This window comes from Glycine soja, chromosome 12 (assembly GCF_004193775.1).
Source record: "Glycine soja cultivar W05 chromosome 12, ASM419377v2, whole genome shotgun sequence".
NCBI classification, from domain to species: domain Eukaryota; kingdom Viridiplantae; phylum Streptophyta; class Magnoliopsida; order Fabales; family Fabaceae; genus Glycine; species Glycine soja.
In genome coordinates this window covers 11,070,895-11,093,956 of record NC_041013.1, presented here as the reverse complement: position 1 = coordinate 11,093,956, position 23,062 = coordinate 11,070,895, and the positions used below count along the sequence as shown (strand labels likewise).

General features: G+C 35.2%; 1 protein-coding gene across 2 annotated transcripts; it reads right to left on the bottom strand.

Moving 5' to 3' along the window:
- Positions 1-16,054: 16,054 nt before the first annotated feature.
- On the bottom strand, positions 16,055-22,395 carry LOC114378586 (putative uncharacterized protein DDB_G0271606). 2 transcript variants are annotated; one of them, XM_028337223.1, is made up of 3 exons: positions 22,093-22,395; positions 20,506-20,781; positions 16,055-17,503 (listed from the first exon to the last, which is right to left on the bottom strand). In XM_028337223.1, the coding sequence occupies exons 1-3, from the start codon at positions 22,222-22,224 to the stop codon at positions 16,310-16,312; spliced, it is 1,602 nt and encodes a 533-aa protein (XP_028193024.1). In that variant the 5' UTR covers positions 22,225-22,395; the 3' UTR covers positions 16,055-16,309. The 2 variants fall into 2 exon arrangements, with proteins under 2 accessions (XP_028193024.1, XP_028193023.1); XM_028337222.1 differs by having other exon boundaries at positions 20,506-20,784; positions 22,093-22,394.
- Between the last annotated feature and the right edge of the window lie 667 nt (positions 22,396-23,062).

Sequence of the window (23,062 nt, the reverse complement as noted above, 5' to 3'; positions counted from 1 at the left end):
CCTAAAACTTAGGCATAAATTCCAATCTTAATGGGGAGTAATGGTTGTGGGCACGTATTATCAATTGTATACCATTTATTTTGATTTCATATTATTGTCGTCATCCAAAAGGGGGAGATTATAGAAGCATATATGATATGAAGTTTTGATGATGCCAAAGATAAGCACTTCTCAAGTTTAAATAACTCCCAAGAGTCACAACTCTTCAGAAAATAACTCACAAGAGTCACAACTCTTCAGAAAATAACTCCCAAGATCCACATCTGTTCAAGAGATTTTTGAATGGCCATCAAAGGCCTATAAATAGGTGACTTGGGACACGAAATTCCGAAGAGAGTTTTTTTGAACTAAATTGTCTTATCCTCTCAAAACCAAAATGTCTTATCCTCTCAAAAATATTCCTTGGCCAAACACTTGTATATTCAATAAGGAATATTGATTGATCTTTAATTGTAATATCTTTCTCTTAAAGAGAGAATTCTTTTTCTTCTTCTTATTCAAAGAGACTTGGTTAAGAGACCGAGGGTCTCTTAAGATGTAAGAATTTTTGAACACAAGGGAAGGGTTGTCCCTGTATAGTTCAGACTTTGTAAAAGGCATTTTACAAGATAGTGGAAATCTCAAGCGGGTTGCTTGGGGACTGGACGTAAGCACAGGGCGTGGCCAAACCAGTATAAAAACTAAGTTTGCATTCTTTCTTTCCTTAAACTTCTTTTATTTATTGCTATTTATCTTTTGCTTTAAAGAAGTTTATTTTGAATTGTCTTTTGAGTAATTCATATTAAGGGTGCATTGTTAATCCAAAAAGAGAGAGTGCAATTTTTAATTGGGGAATAGTTTTTGTATCTTTATTCAACCTCCCCCCCTTCTTAAGATAACTGAGACCACTTGTCTAACAGAACACTTTAATCGATTAATTGGATAGTCTAATCGATTACTTCATTGAAATAATTGATTACCTTAAAGGTTTAGTCGATTACAGACAGTTATAATTGTTTTCTCTATAAATAACTAGCTTTTGTTCACATCTATACATCATGAGATCATTAGAGAATACTACATACGTCTCAAAAATTACTTCTTAGTCTCAGAATGAGGAAGATTTCATACTTTCATTGGTGAACAAGAGATAAAGAGATTTATAGTAACTCACAATTTCTTAAATCTTTTGATTTAGAGGATCTTTTCTTGGTAGTGAGTTTTTCTTTTGAGTAGAAGAAGATCAACATCTCAATCCAACAAGGTTTTTGTGGAAAGATTGGCCAGGTTGTGTCTGTCCTATTTGGTTTCTTTGTGTATGGTTTTTACATGGTCTTGTGTTTTTATGCATGAATTGCTTACAGCTTGCTAGAATAGGATTTTCTAGTTTAGGCTAAGAATAAGGTTCTCTTAGGCTTATATTCATAGAGGGTCCTAGTGTTGGATGCCATAGTCTCTTTTTTCGGGGTGGGAATTGTAGATTTCTTGTGCTTGCTTGTAAGAATTATGGATGCATAGTGGAAATATAATTCAGGTCATGGATTAGATAACTGGATTAGCTTCTCTAGAAATAGAGAGTGAACCAGTATAAAAGATTGTGTCTTTTATCTCTTGATTCATATCTTTCACTCATTCAAGGTTTAATAAACTCATTCAAGTTTTATTCAAGGTTTAAAAAGATTCAAGTTTTATGATTTTGAAAGAAAGGAAGTTAATGAAGGATCATGTGTAAGGAAGGATTGATTAAGTATTGATTACATTCGATTTATAGTTGTTTTGTGATATGATCCGATTAGAAAAGTTTTTTCTGCAACTCTATTTTTAAAAGTACCTTTTTGGTTGAAAACCAATTCACCCCTCTCTTGGTTTAATTGAGTTCCATCATCTTTTTTCAATTGTTATCAAAGCTAAGTCTTGAAAGATACTCAAGATCAAAGTTTTTCTAACAAGATGAGCTAAAAAAAATCACTTTCAAAGAGGATACATCTTTGAATCGACCTCCCTTATTTGAGGGTGAACATTTTTGTTTTTTGGCAAAAGAGGATGGATATCTTTATTCAATCAATTGATCCCGGTGCATGGAATGCCATCATTAAAGGTCCATTCATTCCTACTAAAGAGGTGAATGGTGAATTAATACCTAAAGAATGAAATGAAATGAGAGATGATGAGAAAAGAAAAATGCAAGATGATCAAAAAGCAAAAAGGCACATCAGATGTGAGAAAGGCAAGGAAGCGCACTCTTGTATCTGAATATAAAGCATTTTGAATGATGAATGGGAAACCATTTCAGAACTTCAAACAAGATTCACTAACATTGTGAACCATCTCCTTGGTCTAGGAAAAACGTTTGAAGATGAAGAGCAAGGAAGCATATTCTTGTATTCGAATATAAAGCATTTCGAATAAAGAATTGGGAAACCATTTTAGAACTTCAAACAAGATTCACTCACATTGTGAACCATCTCCTTGGTCTAGTAAAAATGTTTAAAGATGAAGAGCTGGACATCAAGATCTTAAATTGTCTCACAAGAACTTGGGAGCCAAAGATTACAACAATCAAGGAATCCAAGAATCTAGCTACAATGACGATGGAAGCTCTCTTCGATAAATTGCTAGCCTGTGAACATGAACTGACTCAACAATCTTATGCAGAAGAATCAGAAAAGAAAAAGAGAGGAATAGCACTAAAAGCCAACTCCTCAAAGGAAGAATATCAAGATAGTTTCGACAGTGAGGAAGATGCTGAAAACTTCAACTTGATGGTAAAAAAATTTGGAAAGTTTCCTAGTAAATCAAAGAATAGAAAATTCTCCAAATCCTCCAAGAAGGTTGACAACTCCAACAACAACAGCTACACATGTTTTGAATGTGGAAAGCAAGGCCACATTAAATTTGAGTGTCCTATCTACCTTAGAAAACATATTGGTGAAAAGAAAGGGAAGAAGGACAGAAAACAAAAGAAAGCCCAAATAACATGGGAAGATAGTGCGCCAACAACTTCCAACTCTTCAAGTGATGAAGAAATTGCTAACGTCTGCTTAATGGTGAAATCCATGAATGATCCATTAACAAGTGAAAAATTGAGATAAATGCTCATTTTGAAGAACTTTTAGAAGCATTAAATGAGATGCATGAGGGAGCTCAGAGGCTGGTTGTGTTAAACAAAAGGCTAAAGAGTGAATTGAAATTGCATGTCAATAAATTGGCTTCAACACAAAAAGAGCTTAACAAGTTGAAGCAAGAAAATGAAAAGCTTGTTTCAAAGTGTAATGCTACTGCTTGTGATGATACCTCAAATTCTTTTAACATGGATGATTACAAGTTTTTGCAAGCAAAGTTTGAAAATTTCAAAAAGGATCACCACGCTGAATGTATGAAATTGCAAATTGAGCTTTCCTACCTTAAAGATTTGTTTAGAAAATTGAACAAAGGAAAAAGTGATCTTAATCACATGCTCAATATGTAAAAGCATACTACAGATAAGACCGATTTGGGATATAGTGAACAAACTTCCTTTTCAAAGAAAACTCAATTTGTATCTTCAAAAAGGATAAACCCAACCAAGGTCTCAAAAAGAAAGAACATGGTGAATTCTAGAAGAAATGCAAAAACATGTCATTATTGCATAACGAAGGGTCACACTTCATATTTTTGCTATGTTAGAAAGTTTGATATTCCAAGTGGAAAATGGATGTGGATTCCAAAAGATTTATTTGTAAAGATTAACCCCATTGGACCCAACTTAAATTGGATACCACCTTTCTCTAATTGATATTGTCTTGTAGGTGTGCCTAAAAGCAAGAGATTCACTATGGTACTTGGATAGTGACTACTCTAGGCACATGACCGGTGACAAGTCCAAACCCTCTGATTTTGTGCCAAAGGATGGTGGATACGTCACGTTTGGAGACAATAACAAAGGAAAGATAATGGGAGAAGCAAATATAGGGAATCAACACAAAATTCAGATAAAGGATGCGTTATATGTGGATGGGTTGAAGCATAATCTTCTAAGCATTAGTCAACTTTGTGATAAAGGTTTCAAGATTAAATTCAACAGAAATTGTTGCGTTATAAGTGAAGCCATATCCGGTAAAGTTGTTCACATTGGTAAGATAATAGGTAATATCTATATGCTGAATATAGAGCAAGCATCTTTTTGTGAACTAAGTTGCTTGGAAAGTTTTCAACTGCCTGAGTTTTTGTGAGATTGCTAGTCTCACCGATTCATCTACTTAATCATTAATGTCTCAATTGATGTGTGTCAGTTGGACTTCTTCAAATTCTTCTTTTTATTTCTTAAAAGCATGGAAATACTTCAGTAATTGAGGTTCCTTAACTTGGAAAACCTTGTTGATATGCTCAGAAGCTATCATGGAATCACTTTGGCACTTTTTTGGCTAGTCTTAAGCCGACAAGTAATGCTTCATACTCGGCTTACATGTGGCTTTGAATCTGCAACGTAATGATTATGATATGGCTACATTGTTTAACCTCTCCAAAATGATTTCGGCCCTACTAACGTGTTAATTGGGTGAACCATCAACATGTAAGGCCCACCAATCGTCTTATGGTGCAGGCTGGGCAGGTGGAATTCATTTACAACCACTTTTTCCATCATCTGGTACTGAGTCTTTGGATCTTGAAGTACTCGATTGACAAAATAGGTTGGCCTCAATTCACTGTAGGTTGTCATTGACTCACTATTGTTCTTAGATGAGAACCACACTAATGGCTTCAGTAGATACCGAAAGGTACACAATGAGTCTTTTTTCGATGCTAGGTTTTGTGAGCACCAGAGGGGTTGCCAATGTTATCATTAGTTGCTAAAAGGATTTTTCACACTCATTGTTCCATTCAAAGTGCTTTGTATTTTAGAGGAGGTTCATGACTGGTTTGGTCTTTTCGGCTATCTTTGGCAAGAATCTTGATAGATAGGCTATCCGGCCAGCCAACCTTTGTGCTTCTTTCAAGTTCTTGGGACTTATCATCTCTAGGATGGCCTGACACTTGTTGGGGTTTGCATGTATTCCCCTATGGGTTAACCTAAATCCTAGAAATTTTCCACCTTCAATCCCAAATACACATTTTTCAGGGTTTAGCCTCGTGTTATTAATAAACCCAGATTTAACTGTATTTTAATGTGAGTTTTCATGTCATATATTCATACATTTTGATATATTTTATTTTTACAAAACTCATGGTTTAGTGTAATTTTGTGAAAGACAACTGCTTAAGAGGTTTCATGTGAAAAAGAGCTAAATAACATGAATTTTTAGAGCTAATTAGAAGACCATAGTCATGGTAATTTTATACAATCGCAATAATTTTGTATGTGTGAGGTACTTTTGTACGACCACAATAATTTTGTATGGTTAAGGTAATTTTGTACGTATGTGGTATGCCTACATCACTGTCACTCAAAGATTGCAAGGATCACCTGCTAGATTTAAATCCTAATTGATAATAGTCTTTAATTAAGGAAAGATAAAAGGAAAACCTCCACAAAATATTATAAATAAGGAATTAGAGTTCTTTCTTTTGAAAGAAGAAAATCTTTAGTTTTATTTTTATCTTTTTATGAATTTGAGAGAACCTCGAGGGCTTTTGAGAGTTGAAGAGCGAGGACAACATTGCTAGGATAGATCATGATCATCATTCTTGCCTATTGGTATATCTATGTTTACTTTTTATAGGATTGTTGGTTTTGCTCTGATCATTAGTGGCTAGTCCCCTTAGTCCGTGGGTTATGATGTAACTGTCCAAATGTACTTCTCTCCTTGTTCTGAATGGAATCCCTTATTGTTGTATGTTAATTAATTATCTTCCTTATTTTAATGTTTATCTGGAACCGACCATTCTAATACTCAATCGATTGCATAATAGTGATCATTTGCATGTAATTAGTAGATCTAGGTAGAGAATATTTTGCTCTAAATTGCATGATCAAACTGTTTGGGTAATCTCCGATAGATTAGTTAATCTTTAATTAATCATCCCTAGAATTGATTTTATCATTTGATTTAAATTGATAGATCCATGATCATTACAATATTGATTTAAGGCAAAGAGAATCTTCTGACCTTGATCATAGACTTTAGTTGATTTTATGAATCGACAATTAATTGGGGAAAAAATTTAATTAAGATTAGGATTAGGAAAAAAATGGTAATAATGAGTCATAACCCTTGGTCACTCTTATTATAACTCAAAATCTCTCTTTATTTTCATTTACTTGCTTTCTTATAAAAACTAAAATCATAAAAATATTTAAATCTTATTTAATAAACTTGACTAATTGGGAATACAATTGGTCATTTGAATTCGATATTTGGACTTTCGAGTCCACTGTTACTATTGCATAGGTACATTTGTCCTTGTGCGAGCCTAACATATTTTACGCATTAGTTATACTTTCGGAGTTGACCGAACACTTCCTTGAAGTCTTTGATATGTGTTGGCAAATCATTAGATTTGATGACCATGTCATCGACATACACTTCTAGGTTTCTTCCTAGCTTAGCACCAAACACCTTGTATATTAATCTTTGATACGTAGCCTCGATGTTTTTTAACCCAAATGACATTACCTTGTGGCAGTAATTTTTTGACTTAGCTATGAACTCTGCTTTCTCCTCATTGACAGGGTCCATTCTAATTTGATTGTAGCCTGAGTAGGCATCTAAAAAACTCAACATTATGTGTCTTGCCGCTCCATCCGCCAAATAGTCAATGTTAGGCAATGGATAGGCATCTTTTGGGCAGGCTCGGTTTAAGTCTGTGTAATCTGTGCACATTTTCTATATACCATTCAATTTTTTAACAATAACCATATTTGTCGGCCATGTAGTGTAATCTACTTCTCAGATGAATTAGGCCATCATTAACTTGGAGACTTCTTCTGGAATTGCTTGACATCTTTCTTCCCCCATTTTTTTATTCCTTTGAGTTATTGGTTTAGCATCTTGGGATATGGATAGTTTGTTACAATGGAAGGTTGGATCAATCCTTGGCATGTCCTCTGTAGACCATGTGAACAAATCAGTATATGCTTGGACCACTAGTTTCAGATTGCTTCTTTCATCCATAGAGAGTTTACTTCCAAGCTATATGACTTGTTCCTCCTTTATGTCAATCTAGAACATGCATGTTTCTTCAATTAGTTCAACCTTTTTTTCATCATTGACCCTGGGATCGAGATCTAAGTCTTTTGACCCTTCAGTCCTTGCTACAAGCTCAATGTAGTTAATCGCTCAACATGGTTCATTTATTGCTAAGGGGTTTAACCTTAGGCTTGCCATATAGCATTCCCTAGAAGTCTTTTAGTTTGCATGAATTGTTATTATAGACTCGATGTTCGAGGGGAATTTCATAGCTGAGTGTGGAGTCGTTACCATAGCTCCTACAACATTCAAAAAGGGACAATTGAAAAGTATGTTGTAAGAGGTATGGGCATGCATTTTCACATATTTTATCTTTAAATTTGTATGTTGTGCCCCCTCATGACCAAACTTTGTGTACAATTCAATAGATCCCCTAATACCTACTTTTCTCCCCCACAAAGTTGAACAAGGGGTCATTATGAGGAAGAAGCTTTATTTCTAGAATGTTTAGCTGCTTGAAAGTGTTTCAGAAATAAGATGTTGGCCGAACTCCCCTGGTTGATAAAAGTTTTCCGTACTATGAAATTAGTGATTTCAACAATTATTACGATTGGGTCATCCTACACTGGTTTATTACTTTAAAGTTAGCTGATGTGAAGGTGATTGGTGGCATTTTATGAGCTTTATGCAGGGAAACTATGTTAATTGATCGGACAATCTAAAGATGTCTCTTGTTGGCCAATATCGATGCACCTCCTCTTGCGAATCGTCATGCAATTATGTTAATAATGTGTTTAGGTTGGTTGAGGGATTTCTCCTCTTTTTCTTTGGACTGGCTTCTTTGCTTCTCGGCCTATGAGTGATGGTTACATTCTCGATCCTAGTCTCTTCCTTTATCTTGATCATGTTTGCAATTGTTATAAGGTCGATAAGAATGAGGCTTGTGAACAAATCTTTTAAGTGTCCCAACTTGATAAGATCTTCAATCTTATCTTTTAGAACGTCACATTCTTTTGTTGAATGTCCCCTACTTTGGTGATACTGACACCACTTGGAAAAGTCAACCTTCAGTTGACTATTGGATCTTTTTGGCATTACCAAGATTTCGGTTGCCAAGGCTTGATCTAAAATGTAGGATCTACTTGCATTGAGGGGGGTATAGTGCATGTAGTGAGGTTCTCTGTGTGGTCGATCCCTTCACCCCCCCCTTTCCTTTGTTTTGGTGAAAGTTGGCTTATCTCCCTATTTCTTTGTCGAGTTTGTCTCAACTCATACTTGGTTCCTGCACTTAGCTAATTCTTCCATATGCATGTACTTGGTTGCTCTCCTCTAGAGATCATCCATATTAGATGGAATTTTTTTGCACAAGCTATTAACAAAAGGTCCTGACCTGAGGGCAATTATCAAGTGGTGCATAGTCTACCTTCGTCTCTGTCTAATACTACCTATTATACTCCTTTAGAAATGATTTTTAGTGAGCTTTGGGGTCCTTCTCATGTTGTTTACTAATGGCTACTTAAATTACATAACCTTTGTTGATGCTTTTTCTAAATACACTTGAATATATCTCTTAAAAAGCAAATAAAAACTTTTTGGTGTGTTCCAACAATTCAAAGCTATTGTTAAACTTCATTTTAATGCCAAAATCAAGAGTCTTCAAACTGATTGAGGTGGGGAGTTTATAACTTTTACTCCCTTTCAGCCTAACTTGGCATCAATCATAGGTTCATTTATCCTCACTCTTATCACCAGAATGGAGGGGTGGAGAGGAAACATAGGCATATAGTTGAGTCTGGTCTTACTTTAATGAAACATGCATCTTTACCCCTTAAATTTTGGGACTACGCTTTCACTACAATTGAGTTTCAAATAAACAGGTTACCATCATCGTCTTTGAATTTTGATGTACCTCGCACTATTCTCTTTAAACACTCACCTGATTATACTGTCTTAAAGACTTTTGGCTGTGCATGTTTCCCTTTTCTTAGACCTTATAATAGACATAAATTGGACTATAGATCCCAAAAGTGTCTTTTTCTAGGGTACTCTTCTTCACATAAAGGCTACAAGTGCCTTACTTCTTTAGGAAGGTTGTTTATTTCCAAAGATATGGCGTTTAATGAAACCAGGTTTCCCTACACGGTTTGTCTAGACCCTCTTCAGTTTCCTCTAACACCCTGTCTTCGTCTACTCATTGTAGTCTCCAGTTTATACGCCTAGTTTCCTCTTCACCTACTCCTTCTCCTTATGTTTCTGTTGACACATTTACTTCTAATGAACATTTTGTTTCCTCTCCACCTGCCCCTGATTCTAGTTCTATACCTATTGAACATTTTGTTTCAGCTGGGCATCTCAGTTCTAATAGCACCTTACCTTCTATTGGTGGAATCACTAGTGGTAATGATGATTGTTGGATTTCCCCTGTAGTTACTTTTTGGTCCATTTTTTCTTTATGCAAATATGTTCAAGGGAAATCCGATTTGTCGGAAAGCGCACCGGATCGTCAAGTATTTAAAATTAAAACGGATGAATCCGAGTATCGAACTCAGGGAACTAGTCTTAGACAGGGTTAAATTCAGAAATAAGGCATTGTTGATAGAAATATTGATAATGGATGATTTAGAACAAAATTAAACTAAGTCTAGGCTAAAACAGTAAAAATGCAAGTAAGTAAGATTGACAGCAGTAGGTAAAGGTGTTGGGTCTTTCTAACAAACCAGCTGATGTATATAAAGATGTTTCTCTAATCAATCATACTTTTGTGTTTTATGTTGCAGCCTAAATTACTAAATCTCGATCCCTAGTTAGACTAAATCAATCCAAGCTTTGCCCTCAGATCCCTTTTGTTGGACTAGGCTTAATTAAGACAACCCTTCTAGGTTTAGACTAAATTAAACTAAGCTTCATCCTTAGATCCCTCTTGTTGGACTAGACTCAGCTTAAATAGCTTACGAAGGTTTAGACTAATTTAGCCTAAGCTTTGTCCTCAAATCCCTCTTGTTGGACTAGCCTTAGACCAAACAACATTATTGTAATAGCATATTTAAAACCAAAACTTAATCCACAGACCCCTCATTTAAGACTACGTTTCAATCCTGCTTCTTTCAAGTTCTAAGGCAACAATACATTTTCCAATGCTAAAGTCACCTAACCAGGCACACAAATGGTTGATCAGACCAAGAGTATACAAAATTTAAGCATTGAAAGAAGCATTGAATACAAGAAACACAATCAATTAGATATTAAAGTAATTACATCAGTTGTTCTTTAGAAATCCCCAACAAGTGTTTAGTCAGCCATTACAGAAAAACCCCTAACAATAATGAAATTACAAAACCTATGTATCTCTGCAAAAGTTGCTCCTCTTGCTGCCTCCAAAGCTCTTTTCCCAAAATAGGCACTGTGGTGTGCTCTGGAATTCTGTGCAAATCATCTGCCTTCTGTCTATAAAATCTGTACCATAATTCTGCACAAGACATGCTTTAAATAGGCTACAAATCCGTGAAGTTGTGCTTAGTGCCACCCTTGCACTTAGCGCGAGTAAGTGGATTTGAGCTTAGCGCCAGTCGTGCGCTGAGCCTGGTTGAGGACAACTGCTGCGCTTAGCACACTGATCTCGCGCTTAGCATGCAGCCTTGATATTGATGCTCTGCCAGATTCTTCTATCACGCTGAAGCTGCACTTAGCGATGGATGCGCGCTTGGCCCACTGATGAGCTAAGCTCAACTGTCACTTTTAGCACTTCATGACTTAGCCTCTTTTCACCTGAAATTGCACATATTTCATCATTAAATCCAATGGAAATATTCTAGAGACAACTTTAATAATAAAACAATATTTATTTACAAAATCACTACAAAATAACTATAAATTGGGGGAACTATACAAGTTTTGAAAAATGTTTTCTATACAAAAGTTAGTCGTATAAGACGACTAACAATGATACTAGTGTTGAAGTCACTGGACATTCAACTGATATCTCAGTTCCTAATATTTCTAACATTGTATTTGTATCTGTTGAGCATTTAGACTCTGATACTCTTGCTCATTCTCTTTTACCCATAGCTAACACTAACAGTCACCCTATGCAAACTAGATCAAAGTCTGGCATAGTTCAACCCAAAATTAACCCAACTCTTCTTCTAACTCATAGTGAACCAAAGAGTGTGAAACGTGTTATGTCAGATCCTAATTGGTTGCAAGCAATGCAAAAGGAGTACTCTGCCTTTATTAATAATAATACATATGATTTAGCCCCTTTTTCCTTCTGACAAAATCTATTGGTTGCAAGTGGGTTTTCAGGATATAGGAAAATTCAGATGGTTCCCTTAACAAACATATAGCTAGACTGGTAGCTAAGGGCTTTCATCAAGTGCAAGGTTTTGATTTTAATGAAATTTTTTCTCTAATAATCAAACTTGTCACCATTAGACTCATCATCACTTTAGAATTGACTCGTCAATGGTATCTTTTTCAATTAGATGTAAATAATGCTTTTCTGAATGGTACTCTTGAAGAGTCTATGTATATGACACAACCTCCTAGTTTTGAAATCTCATATTGTTCCTTAGTTTGGTAGCACAAGAAGGCTCTTTATAGGATGGTTTGACAATTTTCAGTCTACTCTACTTCATTTTGGTTTTATAGCAAGCAAGTGTGATCCCTCTTTATTTGTCTACAAGACTCAAATTCATACAATTTATCTTCTGGTGTATGTTGATGATATTATCATCACTGGCGGTAATTCTACCCTGATTCAGAATCTTACTACTAAATTGAACTCCAACTGTGCTCTTAATCAACTTGGGAAACTATATTATTTTTTAGGAATTAAAGTTAAGTTTATGCCAGATAGCTCTATTGTTCTCACTCAGAGTAAATATATTCGAGATCTTCTATAGAAAATCGAGATGATAGAAGCTCGACCTATCTCTTCACCTATGAAAACTACCTACAAGTTATCCAAATCTGGCAATGATCTGTTTTCTAATCCCACTTTCCATAGATCTATTGTAGGAGCCTTACAATAAACTACTGTCACTAGACCAGAAATAAACTTTGTAGTGAACAAAGTATGTCAGTTCATGTCCAATCCTTTGGATTCTCACTGGACAATAGTTAAAATAATTATAAGGTACCTTAAAGGGTTTCTCTCTCATGGCATTCGACTCACTCTAATTATTTCTTATCAGCCTTCTTCTATCAGAGGTTTTTGTGATGTTGATTGGGCATTAGATGTTGATGATAAAAGGTCGACCTCTGGAGCTACTATTTACTTAGGGCCTAATCTCATTTCATGGTGGTCAAGGAAGCAACAACTAGTAGCTTGGTCAAGTATTGAAGTTGAATACAAGAGCTTAATTGAGGTCACAACTGAGATCTTATGGATTCAGGAACTTCTATCTGAATTGGGTATTTCTTACAAAACACCAATGGTGTTTTGTGACAACAAAAGTGTTGTAGCACTACCCTACATCCTATACTTCATAAAGGACAAAACACATGGAGATTGATGTGCTTTTTATTATAGAAAGAGTGTTTACTATGCAATTGATTATGCATCATATTCCTGGTCTTGATCAATGGGTTGATGCTTTGACCAAGCCCCTCTCTCTGACACGATTTCAGCTTCTCAAAGGCAAACTCAATGTGATTTATCCTTCCTCCAAGTCTCAACCACCTTGATTTTGAAGGAGGGTATTGGATTATTGTAAAGGAAATGCAATAATTCTACTGTAGTCCTGGGAATTAGTTGAGATTAAGTTTCTAAGACAGTTAGAGTTAGTTATTTTAGTGGATTAATAAAATAGTTTCTTCTCTCATTTTATCCCTTTTATTATCTTTTCTATTAGTAACCTATGGCCGAATACCTATTCGGTGGGATCGATTGTAGGACTCTCAACCTGACCAAATACTCATTCAGTATACGTTACATCTCTAACATGTCCCTCGTACAAGATCCCTTTAGACTTGAAATGTGGATACAAGCTCACCAATTTGTGTTAAAATACATGAGAAAATTTTGTATATCAAAATAGTAACAAAGTATTCTACAATGAGCTGTATTTTGAATTCCACTTATTGTTTTGAAAGTAAAGGTCTAGAAGAAACTGTCTCTTTCTTTACAAGAGAGGTTCGGCTAACTATTTCAAACTTACATTATACTAAATATGATTCATGTTAACTTATTGGCAAGTGCACCAATTTGTCACAAGTAGTAAAGTACTCGGAAGTCCGAGTGTCGAATCCATAAAGACTTTGTACTTAGATTGATGCAAACTCAATTTACAAGCAAGAGATAAGAAATTTAAATGAAATTTAAAGAAAGTAAGAGAGAGTAAGGATAAGAAATTTAAAATAAAAGATTAGGAGATAAGATAAAATTAAAGATATAAGAGATTAAAATAAAAAATAAGAAATGTAGAGGATAAAATAGATAAGATAAGAAAAATAAAAGATAAAGACAATGATAAAAAAGATGAATGCATAATGTAATAATGTTGGGACCTAGCATGCCTTATTTTCCTAAGATTTATTATTTTAGATTTTTCTCTATCAATTTGGTGAATTTTTCCTACCCACATCTATTAGAATAGTTGCCTCTGATGTTTCATGATGATAAGCCTATCTTACCTATCTATCTCCCAAATGTCTTTGCAAAGACTCAATAGATAAAATACATGAAGTTCTAATTCTAGATCTTTGCTTTGATGCATGGGCATAATGCAATCACTCTATGTCTAACAATGATTTTATTAAGAACCCCTTCCTTTAAATTCTATTAGAAATTACCCTCTTTCGAGCAACTAATCCCTAAAATTGATGCATATAAGACCTTCCTTGTATTTCTACTAAGGATTACCCTCATTCGAGCGCCTAACCCCTAAAGATGATGCAAGGATGAATGATACATAAAATTAAAATAAGAAAGAATAATAGATAAGAAAACACCTGTTTGCATTGATATATATGAAACATACAATACATCTTTTAGCTTTTTAGGCTTGTCAGGCCCTAACTAACGGGGTTTAGCCTCTCATTACCATGAAAGGCTTTACACTTTAGGGGCTGATTTGGATAAAAGAAGAGGAATGGATAAAGGAAGAGAAAAAGGAGATAATGGACATAGAGAGAAGGTTTCCCCTATTAGAGATACTCAGGCTTATGATGTATTCATTTGAGAGCTCTGAGTCTCCAGGGTGGTATAGGGATTGGTATCTCGGTGTGTAGGTTGTCTCTTTCCCTTTTGCCTCCAACTCCTTTTATAGGACTAAGGTAGCTTACTTTTCACGCTGACTTCGTGTTGAGCGTGCCTTTGAGCTTCTTTGTGGGCCTTCTTCATGCTAAGCGTGAGCTGATCGCTAAGTGAGGAGATGTGTTGGGCCTGTCTTGCACGCTAAGCGAGCTGTCACAATCTTCAACTTTTTTTTTCAAGGCTTTTTCTTCAAGTTTTTACATCAATTTTCCTTCAAAGCACTTGAAATCTTCTTTTAAATTCTGCTAATAAAAAACTGCAAAGATATTAATTTCTTTATTATTTCATTAAAAATAACAGTAAAGTCAACAAATTGCAATCATTATTAACCAAAATTGACTATCAAATTAACTCAAATATCATGCAACCATTGAAATAATCAACATTGTGGAAACATAAGTTAATAAGCAATTTAGATATATAGTGATAAATGAACATGTGTGTATGGGGTGAGGGTTGACAAGAGAAAGTGATTTAGTAGAAGGGTTGCAAATTTTTTTATTTTTTTTCATATTTTATATTAGAAATAAAGACAAAAATAACTCATTCATCATGGTTGTAAATTTATATTGGATAAATTATATTTTTAGTCCTTAAACTTTCAATAATTTTTATTTTTAGTCCATAAACTTTTATTTGACCGGTTTTGATTCCTAAATTATTTTTTTATTTTTTTTATTTTGTCCTTGCCCATCAAGTCTCTCCATTAAATAATGATATAACAGCAGATTTTTTTTAATAGTTAAAAATCATAAATTATTTAACATAATCATTCAAAATGTAATCCACCAGCGGTTAAAAATAGTAAAAATTGCTTTTAAAAGTTTTAAAAAGTATCTTCAATAAAATTTTATAACCATTCTTCAAAACCAAAAAACATTTGTGTCTCTTTCAAATCGTCCATCTCTTTCTCAACAAGTTATTCTTTAACATTAAATAGCATATTTAATTATATTTTTAAATGAATAAATAAATAATAAACATATGCATAAATACAGGTATTGATGTGAGGATAAATTAATCAAAATCCAAGCAAAAGTTGTTGTTACCTGCTTCAACCCTACCATGATGTTTTTTCATCAAAATTAATTCTAGAATAATTTTAAAGATAATTTAAATATATAAATTAGGTCAAAATTAAGATTAATCCACCTTCCCATGGTCTCCCATAATCTTAAAGGCTACCCAAATACACACTAAGAGAAAGAGCGTGTGATTCCAAACAACGGTGGAGTTACGTTATGCGTTAGCACGCCATTCGTGTGTTTTTGTACGAATTTTGTTTCGTAGAATAAAGCATTCTTCTTAGAATGTTATTAAGAAAATCTTATTTACGGGAATGAATAATGATCCCTTTGCAAATGTCTGAACCTCTAAACCTGTTCTAAAATTACTTTTACTTTATCTAGAATATATGTTAGGTCTCTCAGAATTTAATCAAAATAAGTTTTAGTTCTTGTATTTATAAAGTGTAGAAAATTTTATCTTACCCTATAAATCATTTTGACCTAACAAGTGATCAAACTCGCTATATTTCAGAAAATACAAGAATCAAAACTACTTTTATATAGAGACTAAAATCAATTTTGACCAAACACATTTTACCCCTAAGTATTTTTTTTCTATTTGTTATAGCTTATAATAAAATTATTAAATATATATAGACCAGATAAAGTAAATATTCTCTTTGTTGGTGAAATAACAAAAGAGCAGATTACCAATAATCTAAAGTTTCATATACTTCTTTAAAGTATAAGTAAAAAAATAAGTAGAAAAGAGCAAGTGAGGCATTTTCTGCATAAAAATACTAGATAATCCTCACATCTCAAGACATTTTTACATACAGTGGTAAAACCGTCTCATTACATAAAACTTTTATTCCATGCATAATAAAACACGCAATGATTTTGAGGGTTTGAACAGAGTATTTAGTTTGGTAGACAAAGTAACTGTTCAGAAAAGTTCTTCATCACCCTGACCATCCTCCTCTCTGAGGACCCACCGAGCTATGCACATTCAACCTGTCAAGTACCGAGTTGAAATCAATGGCCTGTCCACTCTCCTCCATCCTCTGGATCACACTTGCAACATGATCCCCCCTGAATCCCATGCTCACCAGTTTCTCAATCAACTCATTGTAGGGATGGTTGCGGATGAATTGCGACTGGTTCGGATTTCGGACCATGAGATTAAGACCTGGTGGAGGGTTCTGAAGGGAAGCACTTGTTGGGGGATATCCAGGTTGAGCAAAATGAGGTTGGGGTGGATGATGTGTTCTTCCTCCCTCACCATCATACATCATGTATGCACCACTAGGTGGAGGAAGCGCCGGGAGGTTCCCGGAAGGTCCATACATGTCAGCTGGGGGTGCAGGAAAAGAGCTCTTCATCTGCTGGGGTGGAGGCTGCTGTGGAACTGTTCTGCCAGCTCCTCCATATCCATAAGGTATGGCATCGGTGCGGCTAGATCCTGGTGGTGGAACTCCCGAGTATGGCATTTGCATGGCCATGCTGTTTGGCAGTGTTTCTGCAGGTGATGGGTTTGTTGCTTGATTTGGCTGGTATGGAGGGTACACATTTGGAGAGGGAGGTCTTACTTGAGATTGCATTGGAGGTGGCTGTGAAGGCAGCACCTGCTGTGACCATTGTTGTTGCTGCTGCGGTTGCTGTTGTTGTGGCTGTTGCTGTTGCTGCTGATAGTGAGAAAATTGTTGCACAGGAGATGGGGTTACTTGAGATGGTGTTGGTTGTGGAGCCACGTGTTGGGGTGTTCGATATTGTTGATCGGATGGTAAATACTGATTCTGTGGGTGCTGGGGCACAGCTGGATTTGGCAGAGGGGTGGGTGGCATGTAATAAGGAGGCTGTTGAGGGACTTGAGTCACATTTGGTGCGGGAGCCTGAGCCTGAGCCTGAACCTGGGGTGCTGGAGGCTGCGGCTGAGGGGCTATTTGATGAGGCAGAGCAAGAGCCAACTGCTGGTTGTTTGCATCAGATGCATTGTCAGTTTTTTTAGGATCTGTGGTAGGTGAAGACCTCTCCTCATTGGACTGTGAATGGCTGGAGGAAGATGATTCTTTCTGAGCAAGTTGAAGCTTGGCTAATTCTTTCTGAGTCTCAGCTAGCTCTTGCTTGTCTCTCAAAATTTGTACAGACCTGTGAACCTACATAAGCAACACAAGAAAATGAGGTTGGGACAATTGTACAGATTATTCTAGTAGTAAAAAATTCTTAATGTAGCAATATTCGCATAGAACTAGGTTGGGTCAACCTTGATGGACAAAGTACATAAAAAGTTTGCAAATCAAGGTAAGACTATGGTTGAGTTTGCAAATTCAGATAAAGACCAACCCAATAAATCCTGACCACATTACTAAGCCCAACCCAATTAATCCTGACCCATATGCTCCCTCTAATCCAAATCCTTGCTGGGCCAAGGATCTATCTGAGGCCCACTAGAAATCCACTAAACTATTGCCCCATGACGCTCCCCATACCTGACACCTGTCAAACCATGCATGCTAGGGACTCCAGAATATCCTGGAAATGGAGATTGCTGCATCTTTCAGAACTACCTCATGCCTATGCTTGGATAACCTAGCAGTGACTTAATCGCATCCAAGTAGGTTCTCACCCTCATCAAAGCCCTATAAAAAGACTACATGCAAATGCATCAAGTAGTAGGTACAATTGTAGAAACACCCTTCCATATATTTTTACTCTGCTAGTTTAAATATTAACTTGAGCATTAGAATGTCTATATAGGCACCCCCCCACTTTCACCCACGGGATTGGACCAACAGACCCAGCCTCACTATACATAGAGGAACAGATCCAGTGGGCCAACAAGTCATCAGGGTTGCAATAGATCAATTATAGTCGGATTTTCTACTAGAGTAGAACAAGAATTTTAATTACTTTTAAATTTTTACCAGAATGCACAGACATTTAAAAAGAAAACTAAGAAAAGCCACTTAAAAGAGTTTATTTGATCAAATGGAAGATAGCTACAGAATTAGAGATAGATCAAGAAAAATTAAGTGAAATCGTTAAAAAGGATTTAGATCTAAACAGTCTCTCTGAAGAGTTGGTTTTAGACAGAATACAATGGTGTCCAATTATCAAGGCCTGACCTCGGTAAAAGGTTTTGGTTGTTGATACATTTCCCCAAGGATAATTAGATTTGTGTTTTGAAATAAAGCTAGGAAGCATAGGTGCCACTCTGGTCATGATGTACGCATGTGAACCAGGTACATAATAAATATAGGCATGTTACAGTACATGTATGCACCTGACACTTCACTTTTGTTTTTTAATTTCAAGTTGAGTACACAGTAAGCTTTGTTTGAATATCTAAAACAGCATTCCTTTGTTAAGATATTTATGATGAAACAGAACAGAGTTTCCATTGTTTGGAAAGCTAATAAACAGAATGAATTATTATGAATCCATTATTCCTATCTTACCCTCATTTGAACATTTAAGAAAAATTAAAGGAAACTAAAGATCAGCAATTTAATTTTAGGTAAATTACCCAGTTGGTCCCTAACTATTTGGGAATTTTCAAGCAAGTCCCTAAAATAAAACAGTTTTTAATTGTATCCTTGATCATGTAAATTTTTTAATCGAGTCCCTGGGATTAGTGAACTGTTATCTTCCTCAGAATATTCCTTATTCTCTCCTTATTGGCGGCTTCAAACCACCAAAAAATGACTATTTATGGTTGTTTTAAAAACCGCCAGAAAATGACTTGCCATAAATTGTCATTTTCTGGCGGTTTCAAGCCACCACTAAGGAGGGAATAATGAATATTCCATGGAAGATAACAGTTCACTAACCCTGGGGACACAATTAAAAAAATTACATGATCAAGAACCCAATTAAAAACTTTTTTAGTTTAGGGACCTACTTGAAAACTCCCAAATAGTTTAGGTAACAATTGAGTGAACCAACATAAACTAAATTGTATTAGTCGTGAAATGATACATTTGGACACAGTTGCATTAGAATTAGATATGAAGATATATCCTTCTTAACAAAAGGCCCTACAAACTTTTCAACCTTACATGCAAATAGAGGTATGGAGCTAGTTTACCTTGCACACCCCTCAACTTTTGAATAAGAAACAAAAAATTGAGGTAAGAAAGTTGACTGCCTCTGCCTCAAAGAATGACCATATATATACTTGAACATGATATTAAGGATATCAAATATCACTAATTACTATTTGTATATATGTTTCTGATACCATTTAATCTTGCTTTTCCTTGCACTTTCCTCTGTATTTACTTGGCTGTGGGTGAGGGTACAGATTGGGTAAGTGTGGCAAAATAATCCACATATCAATAATTTAACCAATTCATTCATACTTCAACCATCCCTTTTTAGTAAACAAAAGTAATTGGGAAGATGGGTCAGGTTATTGTGATTAATGGATAGTTAATGATCCATCCATCCAATCCATTGGACTATTAAGTTATTGAAAATAGATCAAGTAGTTCTTCCTATTGTTATTGAAAGCTCTTTCCTTCTTCCTGCTACTTCTCCATCTATATGTGATCACCAACAATATATTGCAATCATTGAAAATAAATTTTTAAAATATAACATACTAGTACTACTAAACAAATGGGTTGGATTTTCATCCATAAAAGATGATAAGTGAATGAATTGGATTTTAAGTTCTCACCATATGGTTTTAAATAACAGCATAAAGCAACAGGCCTTGTAATAATCATACGACTGAACTAGCATTTTGATCTTCTAAAGATACACTTGAAATCAATCTGGTCCTCCAAAAGTTTAAAGTGACATCAAAATGGTCCTTCCTTCAAGCTCTATGTGACATCAATTTGGATAATTTTGATGTCATTTTAAATTTTTGGATGACCAAATTGAGATCAAGTGTATCCTTGGATAATCAAAGTGGTTTATTCTATTAATAATAACTTCTCTAATATACCCATTCAAACCCTCACCATTAGAAATTTACCATATGCCATATCTCGATCTATACTAGTATAATACAAGAACAAATTGTGTAACTGCAACCTAGAGCTATAAGCAATTTATCAAGCACATCAAAATGAGTGAAACCACACAGTATAAACAGAATAGTAATAAGCTATTACAGATATTACAATTACCAATTAAAGTTGCAACTTACTTCTTGAACATGTTTTTCAAGAGATTTCAGCCTTGACTCTTGCTCCACATGGTCACGATTTATATCGCATTTCATTTCTCCAATAGATTTGTCAAGATTGTAGCAATATAATTCCAATTGTGATAGCCTTGAACTAATTCCCTCAAGAAACCGCATCAGGTTGTCAGCATATTTTTTCATACTCTTCTCTACAGTCGCAATCACATCTTGGCTCAAAGAATCTTCAGGTGGATTATAGGCAGTAGTGGGAAACATCCTCCTTGATTTGTGAAAATCCTGCTGAAAAGTTTGTTGATTTGAGATTCAAAAATTTGCCAGATATGCATAAAAGGCACATGTGGCAATATACATGCATATAAAAACAATAAGCTTGACAGCTTGAGAATGATCATTAAAACTCAATAAAGCAAGCACAACAGTTCTGAGTAAACAGAAAACTTGGTTACCCACAATAAGCAATTTAACTATAAATGGGACAATTTCACTTTACCACTTTAAGCATAAAAAATAAGTACGTTATTACTAATCTCCTTCCTCCTCATATATTCAAAACAAAATAAGCCAACAAAAGATTACATTTCTAGTTTTAGACGTGAGGATTGATCAATTATGTTCCAAACACAGTGAATCATGTTCATCAATCTATTAGTCAAGGCACCTGACGGCACAAACTAAAAGTATCATGCTATCTGATCTGCCATAACATTTATACATGGCAGACTAGGACGCAATTGCTCATTGACTCTCTCAACAGCCAACCACATTGACCTCATTCATCTCACATATCATATCAGTGTTTACAAATAGTATAAAAAAACTCAACCAAGCATTTGAATACAGAAAACCCAACACTCATGATACAAATGCACACTACACCCGCACATTCATTTTACCTCTGACTCTCATCCAGTTCATACACTTCTCTTCTTTCAATGTTGAACAGCTCATGCAATCATGCATACCACACCAGAATCCACATCCCCTAGAGCAACTCCAAGACCTTGAACCCATCGACATACCACGCTCATATTTCAGTCCCACCAATAAGTCAAAGCAACCTCACCAACCAAAACGAATTCCATAACCCCAAAAGAAAACAGCTTCATATTCATTTCATTCACCACAAAACTTCCACTTGACACTAAAACAATCAATCACAAGTCACAACATCGAACTCACATCCTAAGATGTCACTAGCCATTACAGAACAACATAAACCCAAAACTCAGCAAGTCACTCCAATTTTTCCTATTCCAACTCCCAACGGCACATTCACCATTCAACAACCCAAACAAACACCCAAAGAATTAATCCAAGCTCAACAAATTACAACCAAAACGACCATCAGGGATAAAGGGAATTGCAGCAAACAAACAAGAAAAGAAAAAAAGAAAACCCTCCACCGTCAATATTTTTTCTTTATCGCTAAAAATTAAAACTTTCCTAAACCCCAATGACTTTCGCTCCAAAAGACCAAAACCCACGTTCTGAAATCGTCCTCAGAGGCCAAAAACGCGCGAGTCAACGCGCGAAACGACGCTAAGGGCACATGGGTAAATATACGTTAGTTGAATTAGGAGCAATTACCGGATCGGTGTGATTGCCGTTGGAACTGGAATCGCGGTTGGCGTAGTCGTCGTAGGAGCAGAGGATGTCATCGGAAGCGAAATCGAAGCCTTTCGAGGCAGAGTTGCCGCGACCCGAGGATCCAGACGCCATGGCCGGAGCTTGAAGAGGAAAAAAAAATCCGAATTCACTGAATAGAGACGAAGAGAGAGAAAGGAAGAATGTGTATCGGATGCTATGTTGTGTTACTTTGCTTTTCCGCAAAACCAAGTTTCGTAATTGTAAAACACTTTTTTAAAAGGGAAATTATGAGAGGGCTTTTATACTATTAAAGAGAGAGAGAGACGTTTATAAAACGAGGGGGGGACTGTGCGTTGGGGGAAGATGAGAGGATAAGGATGAGATGCACCGACCACTGTTTTTTAGTTGAGAGGTTCTTGATTTTGGCGAGTACTGTGATTCATTACAAAATTAATTTAACTGTCCTGATTTAAAATTTTAAATGACTAGCTTATGATTGACTTTTGTATTATTAGGGTACCGAATGTCCAAAGAGCATTAGATAAAAAAATTACTTCTTCTCTTCCATAATAATCATGGTATATGAAAAATATATATTTCAAAATAATTATTATTTTAATTTTCAATTTAATATTAATTATTTTTTTACCTATATTTCTTATAATATTAATGATATGTGTTATAAAAATAAAAAATGAATTTATGATGATATGATTATTTTTTTAAAAAATTATTATTCTCTTTCATCTATTATTGGTTTTTGTTAATCTAATCAAAATAATTTAAAACAACAATTATAATAAAATAAAAAGAATATTTAATATCTTCACGGAGAGCATATCAGACAAGTCTTTCCATTTAAGTCTCCAACCACAAAACCTACAACCTGAACACCATGCTCCATGAAGCCCTAAACAAATAGAAAATTAAATTTTAAAAAAACTGAAATTTTAAACATTTGTCTACAAAA

Coding starts and splice junctions, on each gene's coding strand:
- LOC114378586 (XM_028337222.1), bottom strand. CDS start 22,224: ATGGCGTCTGGATCCTCGGGTCGCGGCAACTCTGCCTCGAAAGGCTTC. Junction 20,785..22,092: donor ACGGCAATCACACCGATCCG/GTAATTGCTCCT, acceptor CAAACTTTTCAG/CAGGATTTTCACAAATCAAG. Junction 17,504..20,505: donor TTGAAAAACATGTTCAAGAA/GTAAGTTGCAAC, acceptor TTGCTTATGTAG/GTTCACAGGTCTGTACAAAT.